At 51.2% G+C, this 13,312-nt stretch overlaps 2 protein-coding genes across 2 annotated transcripts in view; both read left to right on the top strand.

Annotated features, from left to right (window-relative positions):
• The window catches only part of PHF12 (PHD finger protein 12), a 31,840-nt gene extending 22,370 nt beyond the window's left edge, over positions 1-9,470 (top strand). Inside the window, exons 10-15 of the mRNA XM_036395102.2 lie at positions 1,873-1,995; positions 2,957-3,100; positions 5,006-5,104; positions 5,661-5,743; positions 7,578-7,716; positions 8,305-9,470. Coding sequence (XP_036250995.1) covers positions 1,873-1,995; positions 2,957-3,100; positions 5,006-5,104; positions 5,661-5,743; positions 7,578-7,716; positions 8,305-8,639 — 923 coding nt within the window. The 3' untranslated portion in view covers positions 8,640-9,470. The remainder of the gene's footprint in view (positions 1-1,872; positions 1,996-2,956; positions 3,101-5,005; positions 5,105-5,660; positions 5,744-7,577; positions 7,717-8,304) is intronic.
• Positions 9,471-10,450: 980 nt separating this feature from the next.
• DHRS13 (dehydrogenase/reductase 13) lies at positions 10,451-12,975 on the top strand. The gene is made up of 5 exons (XM_036395125.1): positions 10,451-10,577; positions 10,655-10,773; positions 11,351-11,474; positions 11,558-11,869; positions 12,641-12,975. Exons 1-5 carry the CDS (start codon positions 10,451-10,453, stop codon positions 12,955-12,957), a joined length of 999 nt encoding a protein of 332 aa, XP_036251018.1. The 3' UTR covers positions 12,958-12,975.
• Positions 12,976-13,312: the final 337 nt, after the last annotated feature.

Raw genomic sequence — 13,312 nt, 5'->3', positions numbered from 1 at the left:
CAGGAGTTTCTCAGGTCTCCTCTGTCTTAGGTTTCTTTATGGGAGCCATGGGATGTATTTTTGCTGGCTGCCTATACTTGAGGGGGTAACTCTGTCCTGACAAGCAGGATAGTAGGTCTGTTGAATTCTTGAAAGCAACAGTAGCTTTATATCACTTGGCTGCTGCTGTTTCAACAGCTGCTGCTTTAAAACCCCAGCGCTGCTGTAAAACCACTGGTTTGTTTCAAATGGCCATTTGGATTGGAAGGTAGTCAGTCCTCCTCACAAGAGCAGCTCTCTGGGATCTAATCCAGAGTAACTCTTCAGGCAGTGGTTGTGTCCCCTATTGCAGGTGTTGTTGTAATCTTCATGTGCACAGCCTTGATTCTGGAGAAATGTGGGCTGGGGAAGCTGTATCTGCTTAGGATCTGTTGGCCTGACACAGGGTGGTTACAGACTTGGATATGCATCCTGAGTTGTACCCAAAAAACCTGCTAAATAATAGCAAGGTATATAATAGAGTGTATATAACCATTTTTAGTGTAGAAACAAAGTCAAAGATGTTGACAGATGCTGGAGTAACTGCCCACAGCTCAAATTTTGCTAGAATAAACGTTCACATATGGCATTCTCTTCATTTTCCCTCTCCCCATGCCAGCTCAAGACTCAAACCAGCAAAGCCTTTGTGCAGGTTGGGTGGGAGCAGTCACTGCAAAGCACGTGACAGAGCTGTGTGTCACTTCTCATGCAGTTCCAACCTGCTCAGTGTCAGGCTTGTGTGCAGTGGCTCAGGTCTGGTGGTTGTAAAGCAACAGAGCAACATATTTTTATAATCCTTTCTAAAATTCCTCAACGAGTAACTTCTAAGCTTTGCCTCGCCTTTGGAAGCAGTCCCCAGGGTACTTGGCCTCCTCCTGTATAAACTTGGTTACTCTGAGGCTGCTGAATTGACCAAGCCCTGCTTAGAAATGCAAGGCTGGGAGAAGTTCTGGTAGAGGAAATGAGACTGTGTTATAGAAACTTCTTGCTTGTGGTTTGAAGAGCACTGCAAGCCCTACATAATTTTGCAGTTACTTAAGATGTTAAATAATTGCATCTGGTGCAAAGCTTGTGTTCTACAAAATCATTACTTGCTACAGTGTCTCTTGGGAAAGGTGTAAACATTTAAATTTTCCATCTAACAGGATGGATTTCATATTTATAACAAAAATTGTGGTGTGCAAATTTTGCTGCCGAGTACAAAAATGCAAATTGCTCATGACTTTTTTTGCCATAGATTTCAGTAGTTATAAGCAAACCAGCTCAAGAAGATCTGGTATGGACAACACATTACAGGGGTTTTGTTTCCTGGCATTTGCCACTGCCTCTTTCAGCTCCATGGTCACTTCCAAAGCAGGAGGATTTTATTTAGTAAATAATAGAATCTGCTTATGACTGTCACATTCCTTCTGGACAATGATGTGCACTCCAGACTTTATAACAGTGTAGAAATAAAACCAGGGCAGTTGTGCTTTTTATTCATGTTAAAAAGCTAGACAAGCTACTTGGCAAACGTCTCTTAGGTTTAATAAATTCTTCAAGCTCCTGTGGAGTTGGTGCTCATCTTTCCAGTGTCACCACAGGGAGCAAGAGATTAAATGTATAGGTCAAGAATTCCTCCAGCAGCTGGAGACGAGGCAGAAGCCACGTTTGGCTCTGTGTTGGAGGCACACAGAAGCCTTTCTGTGAGCAGAAGAAAGCTCCTGGCCTCTAGTTCAGGCCTTTTTCAAAGCATGACTATGAGCAAAATGAGTCATTTTGGAGCAGCTTGGCAGCCAAGGGCAGCCTGAGGGCTGGGTTCATGTCTGGTGAACGTCACAGTGACATCTCTTCTCTCCATCACTCTCTCTGTAGATGGTAAGGTCAGTCCCAGCACCTTATCCATAGGAAGCGCTTTAACTCTACCCTCATCACTCACTTCAAACTCTGCAGCTATGTTGGACTTCACTGGTTCCCTGAAAGCATTTATGGACGGGGGTGAGTATTTAATTCAGCATCAGTCTCTGCTAGCCCTGTGTGTTTGCTTCCCTAGAGCATTCCATCTCTGCTTGAGGGAAAGTTCCAGAGATAAAGCAGGGTTGTAGTCAGGTGAGGGAGGGGCTGGGTGTACATTACCTTAAATATGTCACATGCTTCCCTGCTCTGAGTGTTGCCAAGGCAGCAAGGCCAATGAAGTGTTTCTGCCTGAAGCTTTTCTGGGGAAGAATCACAACTGGGCTGCTTTCCAGGTGGAATTCACATGCAGAAACCTGCAGCCCTGCCATGTTGTGCTAGCTGCAATCCAGAGCTGCTCCTGGCAGATGTAAAGTCCAGCAGCAATAGATCTTGTAGTAGAGCAGTCACCTGAGTGGCGATGCTCCAGTGTGCTCCAGTGGGTCTGTTAATTTTATAATTTATTTCTGCTTCTGTCAGTCTCCTAGACTGGCCTGGTTTTTATTTCCTTTTGTTGCATTTGGCAAGAGATGGCAAACGTTAGCAGAGTGCCTTCAGGAGGAGATTGCTGAGCCTGCAGCAGCTTCAAAGGGGGTTACAGGTCTCTGTGATGCAGGGCTGGACTTTCTAACCAGGCAGCAGAGCTTCAGAGGAAGGACCCAACATACTCTCCAAAGGGGTGCAATGCCCATCTCTACTGACCTGTTGATTCTGGGCCAAAACAGCAGATTTTCAGCTTTTATCAACCCTAGTTGCCCCAAACCTCTGCTTGCTGCCTTAGTTGGAGCTCTCCAGCTGTGGCTGGCACCGTCCTCACCCTCTTCTCACAGGAGGTGATGTGAAATAATAGCTCACCTATGTGTAGGAGTCTTGATATTACAGAATTGGTCAAGTTTTTGCTGTTGAAGCAAACAGCAGGTTTGTAAGTGGGACAGGTAAATCCACTGCAGCTCAGATTGCACTCTTTTCCTGAATAACTTACTAATTGCTTTTTGTTTATTAACAGAGATTGAGATAAATATGCTGGATGAGCAGCTGATCAAGTTTCTGGCCTTGCAGAGAATACATCAGCTCTTTCCTCCCAAAGCTCAGTCTCTAGCAAGCAGTGTCAATTCCCATCAGCAATCTCCTGTGGGAAACCACATTGAAGGTAAGAGCAGCCCTAGAATAGCTGGGTTATGTTGAGCCATAGATTTGCCACTGTCCATTCCTTGAAGGAGATTTCCCTCTTCTTCTGGTATCTGATGCTGCCTTTCACTTTTCTTTCTTCTCATCCCCCTGCTCTGGATATCCACTGATCAGAAACTCCATCAGGATCCTCTACTTAATTATTTACAAACTGGAGCAGTGTGAATACTTTTAGTACCTTCAGATTTTCTACTGGAAATGTGTAGTGAAGTTGTGTTTTATTCATCTTAGAATTAGCAATAGATGGGAAGGTTCATCTCAGGTTCTTGGTGGCTTTTCTTTGCACTTTTACCTTTGAGATGGGCAAGAGAAATCTGTAAATTCCTGCTCTCTCTTTCTGGAGAGATACAAGCACAAGAACAGGAGAAACTGGAGCACAGAATATATGTGTGACTTTGTCATTGCCTGTTCAGAATGTCACTGTCAAGCTGAAAACACTACATGTGACTAATGCCAGTAATGGAAAGCAACTGGAGTTTCTCCTGGAAATCTCCATATTCCCAAGTTTGGCTTTGTTTATTACCAGTGGTATCACCTAAAGCTGCAGGGTGTCTGTGTTCCTCTGCATGCAACCAGTGAGTTTAATCTGCTTTCAAGCACTAACTGGAGAGCCTTGCTGTGGAAGCAGTTCTCTGCTCCCTCTCTGCTAGGCCTGGGGGTAAATATCCCAGATAAGATCTTTGGAAGTCGGTCAGTAATCTTTTTCTGAAGCCCTGTGCTTGCCTGCTTTAGCATCACAGCATTCCCTAAATGCTTTATCAGTCTTCTTGTGATTTCTGCTGCAGGACACAGCAGCAGGCTGTGGTATGAGCTGCCTTCCTGCTCTGGAATTCTTCAGCAGTCTGCCTTTCTCAAGGCAGATTGGTGCTGTCTTAACCCATCACCCTTTTTGGGCAGGAATGATGCATCCAACTGGCTGCTTAGCATTGCTGGTGAAATGTTAGATCCAAAGCCTTTAGTGAGCCCTGCAGAGCCAGGCAGCTGAAAGGATTCATGCAGGGCAGCCAGGCAGAGATGGAGCTTGTGATGCCACTTGGTGTGGCCACTATTCTTGATGTAGGTATCTCTGCAGTCTTTCATAATCCTCATGTTCTGTTCTTTGATTTCACTCTCTTGGTAGTAACACTGTCCTAGAGATGTGGTATCAGGAGAGGCTTAAACTTTGTGTATAAGGGGTTTTCCTCCAAAAGACAGTGCTGAAATCCTGGCTAGGCCTGTGTGGCCCGGTGGAGTTCAATATCTGTTCCACAGAAGATTTTCTGTCCAGTTAATGTGGGCATGTGAGTGTGTGATTTGAACTTGGAGCTGCTCTGGAGGCTCAGCCCTGGACCAGCATTGTCAAGTGTGCCATAAGAACTGACCTGAGGGTAAAAGAGTCCACTCAGTCAATCATCCTGTCTTGGGAGCTGGGTTTGTCCCTGCCAAGCCCCATTCAGCCCAGGTGTTTTTCCTGCAGCTTCACTAGAAATGAAATCACCACTGTTAAGTTGGTGAATTCACCAGCACCAATTCTTTTTAAGTGGCACTTTGAGAGCAAAGACTGAGCTCTTTGATTACCCAGAGTAGAAGAGATTAAGAAAGAAGCCAGGGGTAGAAGGCTTGTGTGTTCCTCAGCGTGGCTCCATTGTGCACACTCAGTGTTAATGCTCCCCATTTGCATGGCTTGTGTGGGTTATGAGAAAGCAATTTTCTCTGACTGGCAAAAAGAAGTTTCATGCACAAACTTTCCTAGAGCGTTGGGAACCGGTGCTTAGGCCAAAGCTGACTGCATCCTCCTTAAGGTCTGTGTTTCTGAGCTAGGGACACTGGGGTCAAGCAGCTTTCCCAGCTGATAACATTGTTCAAGTCATTTCTTTTTATCTTGCAGCGCAAAGAAAGGAAGTGCAAGCCCGGGCGGTGTTCTATCCTCTGATGGGCCTGGGGGGTGCAGTCAATATGTGCTATCGAACCCTCTACATTGGGACAGGTGAGTAGCTTTTTCCTGCCCTGACCTTTCAGAATCAGGGTGGTTCTCCCTGAACCCTCCCTAAGGTCTTTGCCAAGTGGGCGTCAAAGGAAACAGACTCACTGTGGCCGCTTGTAACTGGGATTCTGCACTACCAAGAAGTGTGGAAATCCCCCATCTGCCTGAATCTGTGTGGGTGGCAGCTCTGTCACCTGGTGTCAGAACTAGAACAGCTGTCTTGGAGTTTTAGTGCCTGACTGATGGAGAGAAGAGTCATGGTTTGCTTGCAGGTTTTGTTTCTTGTTGCTTAGATTCTTCTGGTGCTCTGGGTAGACCCAGGAGCAGTGAAATGCTCTTCAACCTTTGTGGAGCTGCTGGCTCCCTTCCCCCACTGAAACTTTGTTGGTGGCTTACCCAAGCATTATTCATGCAGTCCTGGGAGCAGGACAAAAGCAGTTGCTCCCCTGTTGTTTTGCTAATTGAACTTTAATTCTGTCTGTTGTTCTCTGCTGCCTGACAGTTAAGTTTTTTTTTTTTCCAATATGAACTGAGCCTGTTTTGTCCTCCCCCATGACAGGAGCTGATATGGATGTGTGCCTTACAAGCTATGGTCACTGTAACTATGTGTCTGGCAAACATGCCTGCATATTCTATGATGAGGTGAGTGCCTGAGTGATCTTTATTTTTTCATTATTATTATTTTTATTTTTTGGTGTGCTTGGCAGTGGGAGCTGGAGATGCAGGCAGCAGGTTGTCTTTGTGTGGTGCTCCTTTTGTGGACTACAAAGTAAGAGCTGGGTTTTACTCCAGTGGAGGCTGTGTCAGCATTTTCTGTCAAACCCTTTTCTGAAGCACAGAGTTCTGCCAGCAGGATTTCTCTGACTGCCTGTGGGCAAGGACTGGCCACAAGTCAGCACTGTCACTGCTGGTGTCTAGGGAAAGAAAAGGACATAGACGTGATCTGATACTTTTTGATCTGAATGTGTTGTTAATAAAAGCTAAACTTCATGTGTCAACATCAAACCTCAGCTGGAACAAACCAGGGAACTTCTCTGAATCCCTTGTTTTCAAGTGTGATGGAGGAGCAAAGCATTCATAGCATCTGCAGTTCTCTATAAATTATTTATTTAGCTAAAGCTTCAGTTAAGCTCACAGCATAAACAGAAACCTACAGTTTCTACTTAGCTACAGCCCAGAGATTAGTTTGTTCTTGAAGTAAACAGACCAGCAGGCCTGCCAGTAACAGCACTGCTGGAGATGTCTCTTAGCATGGAAACAGTCTTCAAAGCAAGATTGGGTCTTTTATGTCACCATTTGTCAACCAGCTCCAGAGCAGGATCCAGGATTAACCCACAGCCAGCTTTGGCCATTCCTCCAGTGCCCTGCAAGCTACCAAACACACTCAGTAATGGGATCCTGACCATAAATCTGTGTGGAAGCTTCTGTTCACAGTGGTCAGACTGTGATCAGGCTCCAGGCACTGACCTTTGACCCTCCTATGGCTGTGGTCACTCTGGAGAGGGAGAATTCCCCTTCCTGGAGCTCTCTCTGCAGGTTCTCCTTCTGCAGTCTAGCAGGTTACTTCAAAGCCTACTCCCATGTGCATGTGGAGTTTTTGTAACTTGATTAAAGCCTTGTAGTCCCTGAGGGACGAGGTGTTGAGCTCTCAGATGTTTTTTGTGAGCTAACCTGAAATCTTCTCTGCTCTGTCAACATCCTCCACAAAGCTCAGCTGAGCGTGACGCCGCTTGTGTAACGCTGCATGTCACGGTAATGTCTGCTGGCATTTCAGCCTGTACAAGGCCTGTGAATCCCAGACTGCCTCTGTCCTGAGGCTGCTGCAGCACGTGGCATCCCTCTTGCCATCTTGTGCCTGCTTTCCAAAGCTCATCTCTTCCTGCTAGGCACAGGTCTCAAGCCAAGTTTGCCTCAGGTGTGCCTGTAAAATGCTCGCTTTTGTGAGCATCAGCTTGAATATCCTGTTCCCAAAAGATGTGTTGGTTCAAGTGAAGTAGGTAAAACCCACTTTGCTTTGGCCCTCCTTCTCTGCCAGAAAGCAGCTCCTGCAGGAAGGCTGGTTGTTTTGGGAGCAGGGGAATCAGGTTTGGTGGTCTCTGAAGCTGGGGGATATTTACCACCTCTTACTTGACCATTACTGGCAACAAGGAGAAGGAGTTGTGTTTCAGCGTTCCAAAGAGGTGTGTATGGGCAGAAGCACTTCTGACTAACAGAGGGTGGGGTTAGATTGGATATTAGGAAGAAATGTTTCCCTGTGAGGGTGGTGAGGCCCTGGCACAGGCTGCACAGAGAAGCTGTGCCTGCTCCAAACCAGTATTCAAGGCCAGGTTGGATGGGGCTTGAAGCAACCTGTACTAGTGAAAGGTGTCCCTGCCCATGGCACGGGGCTGAAACAACGTGGTCTTTAAGGTCCCTTCCAACCCAAACCATTCTATGACTTCATGTCTTGATTCCCTCCTCTTCCCTTTCTTTCCAGAATACAAAGCATTATGAGCTGTTGAACTACAGTGAGCATGGGACAACAGTGGACAATGTTCTGTATTCGTGTGACTTCTCGGAGAAGATGACACCCACTCCTCCCAGCAGTATTGTTGCCAAAGTGCAGAGTGTGATAAGTGAGTGTTGTACCACCACAGGGAGTTAATTGAGAGGGGGCAGGAGCAGGTGGAAACCAATTCCTTGTTGGTGTCCCTTGTTCTGCACAGGCTGGTGCACCCAATGCCACAGCCCTAAGCTGGGGTTACACAAGACCTTCCTCTGCAGCCTGGGGAGCTCTGTGCCCTGACCTAAACCCTACTCCAGCCTCCAGGGCAGAAGTTACCAAGCTCCAGGTCCTGATGAGCAGCCAGTTTGGAGCAGGCCTGAGGCATTTCCCTGTGAATGTTCTCCCTTCCCAGGCTGTGAGAAGATCTGGGCTGTGCTGCAGGCATTCTGTCCCTGCATGGCTCACTCCTGCTCTCCACCTGATCAGCTTCCTCTTTTTGGGCTGCCAAAATAGATATGTAAATGCCTCAACCTCTCCAGGGCTGTGAGGAGATTCCCATTTCCCTTTGATCAGCTGCTCACTGCAGACTGAAATCCCTCATGGCTGGAGGATCTTACCCATGAGGCACCTCAGCAGTAACCCCTGCTGATGAAAACAAGCTGCTGCTGCTGACCTGCCCAAAACCTTTACCAATTTATTTTTTTTTATTCTTTTCCAGAACGACATAAAAGCAGAAAACAGGAAGAGGAGGCGCACGAAGAAGCTGCTGTGATGAATTCACAGGCACAAGGGCAGCATCGAAAACCCTGTAACTGCAAAGCCAGCAGCTCCAGTTTGATTGGGGGCAGCGGGGCTGGCTGGGAGGGCACGGCCCTGCTCCACCACGGCAGTTACATCAAGCTGGGCTGCCTGCAGTTCGTTTTCAGCATCACCGAATTTGCGACCAAACAGCCCAAGGGGGACACTGCCTTAGTACAAGATATGGACTTGGAGGAGAAGCTTTCTCTGAAACCCCACCAGGTGCCCGTGCTGCGGTCCAACTCAGTTCCCTAGGAATTTTTAGGAAGAGAGCTTTTTGGAGCAAGGAAAACGCCCTCAGACTCTTTACAATGCAAAAATGTACAAACCGAGGTGGGATTTTTCTGTGTCGGCCCAGAGACTGTTCACACGCCGTTTGCATGAAATGAAGAACGTTTAACTTTTTTTAATTTTTCTTTTTTGCTCAAGTTTTAGGGGCATTTGCACATATATTTGTACTATACATTTCATTTTAAAAGGAAAACTGCAGTGAGAGCAGGACGTGTCAGAGCGAGGGGTGACCGCTGTCTGACTCGAGGACTCTCTCTGACAGATAGTTCCCATGCAGTTGTAAAATAATCAGAAACTTGTTCTATTTTGTGCCAGTGACAATAGTTTTATATTAAAAGAGAAATACAGTTTTCATACAGCAAATCTATACAATATCATTGTTTTATTTAATGTAAAGAAGCGCTCTTCTTCCCACAGTTATTTTTCCCATCCCTCCCTGCTATGGTTGCACTACAAGTAGCTACTGTGTATTATGGGCAGTGAGAAATGAGTTCTTTTCCTGGTGTCCATCCTATTTTTTATTTCAGATAAGGAAAAGTGTTGGATTCTGTGTAAATACATCAGTGATGGCATTTTTCAATGTTTTAAAGCTGTGTACAGTGCTACATGTGGTATGACGTTCCTCAAATTGTCTATTGTAGCAGATCCTTTGTCGTAACCTGTCTGTCTCTTTTGTTTCTCTGCCACCTCCCCGCAGCAGAACAGCTAGTTCCACTGTACATAGTAATTGTAACGTTTTAGACTTTACAGAAACTTTCCTGTATTCTGTATATAAAAAAAAAATACTTCACATTCTGTTTTCTCGATTGTCTGTCTTCACTCGTGTCACCACAACCTGGAGCTTCCCCAGAGTGTCTGAGTGCAGAGGAGCCTGAGCTGAGAGTCAAGGCTGGGGTGGGATGGAAGGACCCTGGTGTCCTGCCTGGGATGTGGGAACAGGGTGAGGACTGGAAGGTGATTGAATCATGGAACTGGTTGAGGTAGGAGGGACTCTTGAAGGTCATCAAGTCCAACCCCTGCAATGTGCTGGGACATCTTCAACTCATCGTGGCCCAACCTCACCTCAAATGTTTCCAGCTCTGGGCTCCTCAGGACAGGAGAGACATAGCCTGAAGGTGTCCTGGAAGGTCAGGGGCCTGGCCTCATTTATGAGGGAAAGCTGAGGGAGCTGAGCCTGTTTAGCCTGCAGAAGAGCAGACTGAAGAGATCTTATTCTCAAATACATCAGTGTGAAAGGGGTGTGTCAGCGGATGGGATGGAGCCAGGCTCTTCTCAGGGGTGCTGAGCAATGGAAGGAGAGGCAAGGGCAGAAATATGAGCAAGGGCAGTTACACCTGAACATGAGCAAGACCTTCTTTACCATGCCCTGGAACAAGCTGTCCCAAAAGGTGGCAGATTGCCTATCCCTGGAGATATTCAGCTGTCCAGGCACAGTTTTCAGTGCTCTAGAGGACGCTGCTTGAGTAGGGGGAGCTGGACTAGATGACCTCCGATGGTGCCTCCCCACCGGAACCACCCCGAGGTTCTGTGATCTCCCACGCCTTGGGGCGGGACCGCTCTGCCGGGCTATTGGTGGGGGGCCCGCACTCACCCTCTCTCCGTCTGTGCTCGCACCACGCCACGAATCCGGCTCTCCTTCTGCCTGCAGCCGCGCAGCCCGTGCCCCGTCCGCCCGTCGGTCCGTCCCGCCGGGGCGGGGAGGCGGGAGCGGGGCGGAGCGGGCGCGGCGGGGCGGGCCCGGGGCTGCCCGGAACGGCGGCGGCGGTGGCGGCGGGATGGGGTGGGCGCTGCTGGGCGTGGGGCTGCTGCTGGCGCTGTACACGCTGCTCCGGCACGGGCTGCGCTCAGCCCCGCGGCCCCGCGCCCGCCCCGAGCTGCGCGGCCGCACCGCCATCGTCACCGGTGAGCGACCGGCGGGGAGCCGGGACGGGCCCCGCTGCGGCCCCGGCCCCCGCTCAGCCCCGCGCTCCGCTCCGCAGGGGGAAGCAGCGGCATCGGCGCGGCCACGGCGCTGGAGCTCGCCCGCTGCGGGGCCCGCGTTATCCTGGCGACCCGCAGCGCCCCGCGGGGAGAGGCCGCCGCCAGCCGCATCCGCAGGGTGAGCGCCGGCACCCCCGGGAACCCCCGGCATTCCCACCCACGGGACATCCCCGAACCCTACGGTATCTCCAGGGTACCCCTGGCACCCTACGGGCAACTCCAGGACACTCCCGGGATACCCCCCCCTGGGGCAGCCATGGATATCACATGAACACCCCCAGATGCCTCCATGGGCACCTTGTGAGGACACTGCCATGGCATCCCCTCAGCAGCGCAGGGACGCCCATAAGAGACCCCCAGGACACACAACAGGACATCTCTAAGCATCACATGATTAACCCCCAAAACACCCCCATGGGTACATCCAGGTACCCCTTGGCACACCCCAGGAACAACCCCTCAGACACCCCCATAAGACATCTCCAGGCACCCCGAGATACTCCAAGGTGGGGCACACTGTACCATGGGGAGGGCAGAGCCTCCCATGCTGGAGGGTCCCAGCACTCTGTAGCCCTTGGGCCACATCCAGCCCCCAGAGCATCCCCCTGCCCCTGGCCGGCTCCAGCTCCCACTCAGGGCAGGGCACACCCGCAGGCCAGCTTCTGGCCCTGCCCCAGCCCCCGCTGTGCCCGCAGGAGACTGGGAACAACGAGGTGCTGTTCATGCATCTGGACCTGGCCAGCCTGCGCTCGGTGAGAGCCTTTGCCAGCACCTTCCTGCGCCAGGAGCCCCAGCTGCACCTCCTCATCAACAACGCGGGTGAGTGCCGGGACCCCAAAGAACCCCTGTGCACCCCCAGGACAGACATCACCACAGGCTGCCATTGCCTCCTCGCTCCGCAGGGGTGAGCGCCGGGGGCACGACAGAGGATGGCTTCAGCCTCCCGTTCCAGGTGAACCACCTGGGCCATTTCCTGCTGACCCAGCTGCTGCTGGAGCGGCTGCGGAGCTGCGCTCCCAGCCGGGTGGTGATCGTGGCCTCCAGCGCCCACTGCGCCGGCCGCCTGCGCCCCGAGCGCCTGGGCCGGCCGCCCTCGGGGCTCTTCTCCACCTTCCAGGACTACTGTGACAGCAAACTGGCCAACGTGCTGCACGCCCGCGAGCTGGCCACGCGTGAGCAGGGCACGCAGGTCACCTGCTACGCCGTGCACCCAGGTAGGAGTCACCCACCCTTGGTGTCTGTGAGCTGCAGATCACCTTTGTGTCCCGTGCTGTCCCCTTGTGGGGGTGGTGTCCAGCTTTGCAGCCTTTTCACTGGGAATTCCTGCACGGGGAGCATCTCTCCCTTTATATGTCCCTTTGCATGTATTCCTTTATATGGTGTGGCCCTTTGCATGTGTCCCTGTGCACAGTGTCTCTTTTCACGATGTGTCCCTTATCTTGCCACGTCCCTTTGGACCTTGTCCCCTTGTGTTCTTTGATACAGCGTGTTCCCTTTACAGTGTCCCTTTGCACAACACATCTATTTATACAGTGTGTCCTTTTTCATGTGTCCCTTTGTATGTTCCTTTCTCCTCTTTATCCTCCTCTTTCCTTTTTTTCCCCTTCTCTCCCTTCACTTTGCACCTGTCCTCACCTGGGACACACCCACACAGCCCAGCCTTGCACAGCCAAGACAAGCATGGCAGTGCCCGGGTACAATCACAGCCGTGCTGCCTATGGCATCTCCCTTATGTGCCCATCCTCTGAGACACACAGGGGGACACCCCACATCTCCTGGGCTGCACAGGGAGACACCCCACATCTCCTGGGATGCACCCCACATCTCCTGGGATGCACATGGGGACACCCCACATCTCCTGGCATGCACCCTACATCTCCTGGGACACTCAGGGGCACATCCCACATCTCCTGGGTCACACAGGGAACACCTCACTTCTCCTGGGTCACACAGGGGGACACCCCACACATGCCAATCTCCCGCAGGGTTCGTCAACACCTCTCTGTTCCGGCATGCTCCACTGTGGCTGCAGGCCCTGCTGGTGCCTCTGGCCTGGCTGCTGTTCCTGGAGGCGGCCGAGGGTGCTCAGGCCGTGCTGGACTGTGCCACGCGGGATGGCCTCGAGCCCCTCAGCGGCCGCTACTTCACCCACAGCGGGCCCCGGGTGCCATGGCCAGCGGGGCGCGATGACCGCCTGGCACGGGCACTCTGGGAGGGCAGCGAGCGCCTGCTGGGCCTGGGGACACCGGGGGGACACGGGGAGGGACATGGGGAGGGCCCTGCTGCTCCCACGGCACAATAAAGGTGATGATGGTGGTGATGAGGGAGCCTGGGGGTCCTGTGTGGGTGTGGGATGGGGGTGAGCAAGGGGCAGCGGTGCTTGTATGCCCAGCACGGCCTGCACGGGCAGCAGAGCTGGGAGGGTGAATGAGTGTGCAAGGGGATGTGGGTGTGCACAGTGTGGGTGTGCAGAGCAACACACTCAGCTCTGCACGCACACTGCAGGGAACATACCATGCCTTGCACACCCATGCAATGTCACACACACACACACACACACATCCCCTGCACACCCACACAGTGTCACACACACCCACGCAGTGTCACACCCCCATCCCTTGCACACCCACGCAGTGTCACACTCAGTCCCTTGCACA

Source organism: Molothrus ater, chromosome 21 (assembly GCF_012460135.2).
Source record: "Molothrus ater isolate BHLD 08-10-18 breed brown headed cowbird chromosome 21, BPBGC_Mater_1.1, whole genome shotgun sequence".
Taxonomy (NCBI): domain Eukaryota; kingdom Metazoa; phylum Chordata; class Aves; order Passeriformes; family Icteridae; genus Molothrus; species Molothrus ater.
Note: the sequence above shows the minus strand (reverse complement) of the source record. Positions and strands in the feature narration are given on the sequence as shown.

Excerpts from the sequence above, each read along its gene's own strand:
- DHRS13 (XM_036395125.1), top strand. The coding sequence starts at position 10,451 with ATGGGGTGGGCGCTGCTGGGCGTGGGGCTGCTGCTGGCGCTGTACACG. Across the intron at positions 10,774-11,350 it reads CCGCCAGCCGCATCCGCAGG|GAGACTGGGAACAACGAGGT; the intron begins GTGAGCGCCGGC and ends CTGTGCCCGCAG. Across the intron at positions 11,475-11,557 it reads CCTCCTCATCAACAACGCGG|GGGTGAGCGCCGGGGGCACG; the intron begins GTGAGTGCCGGG and ends CTCGCTCCGCAG.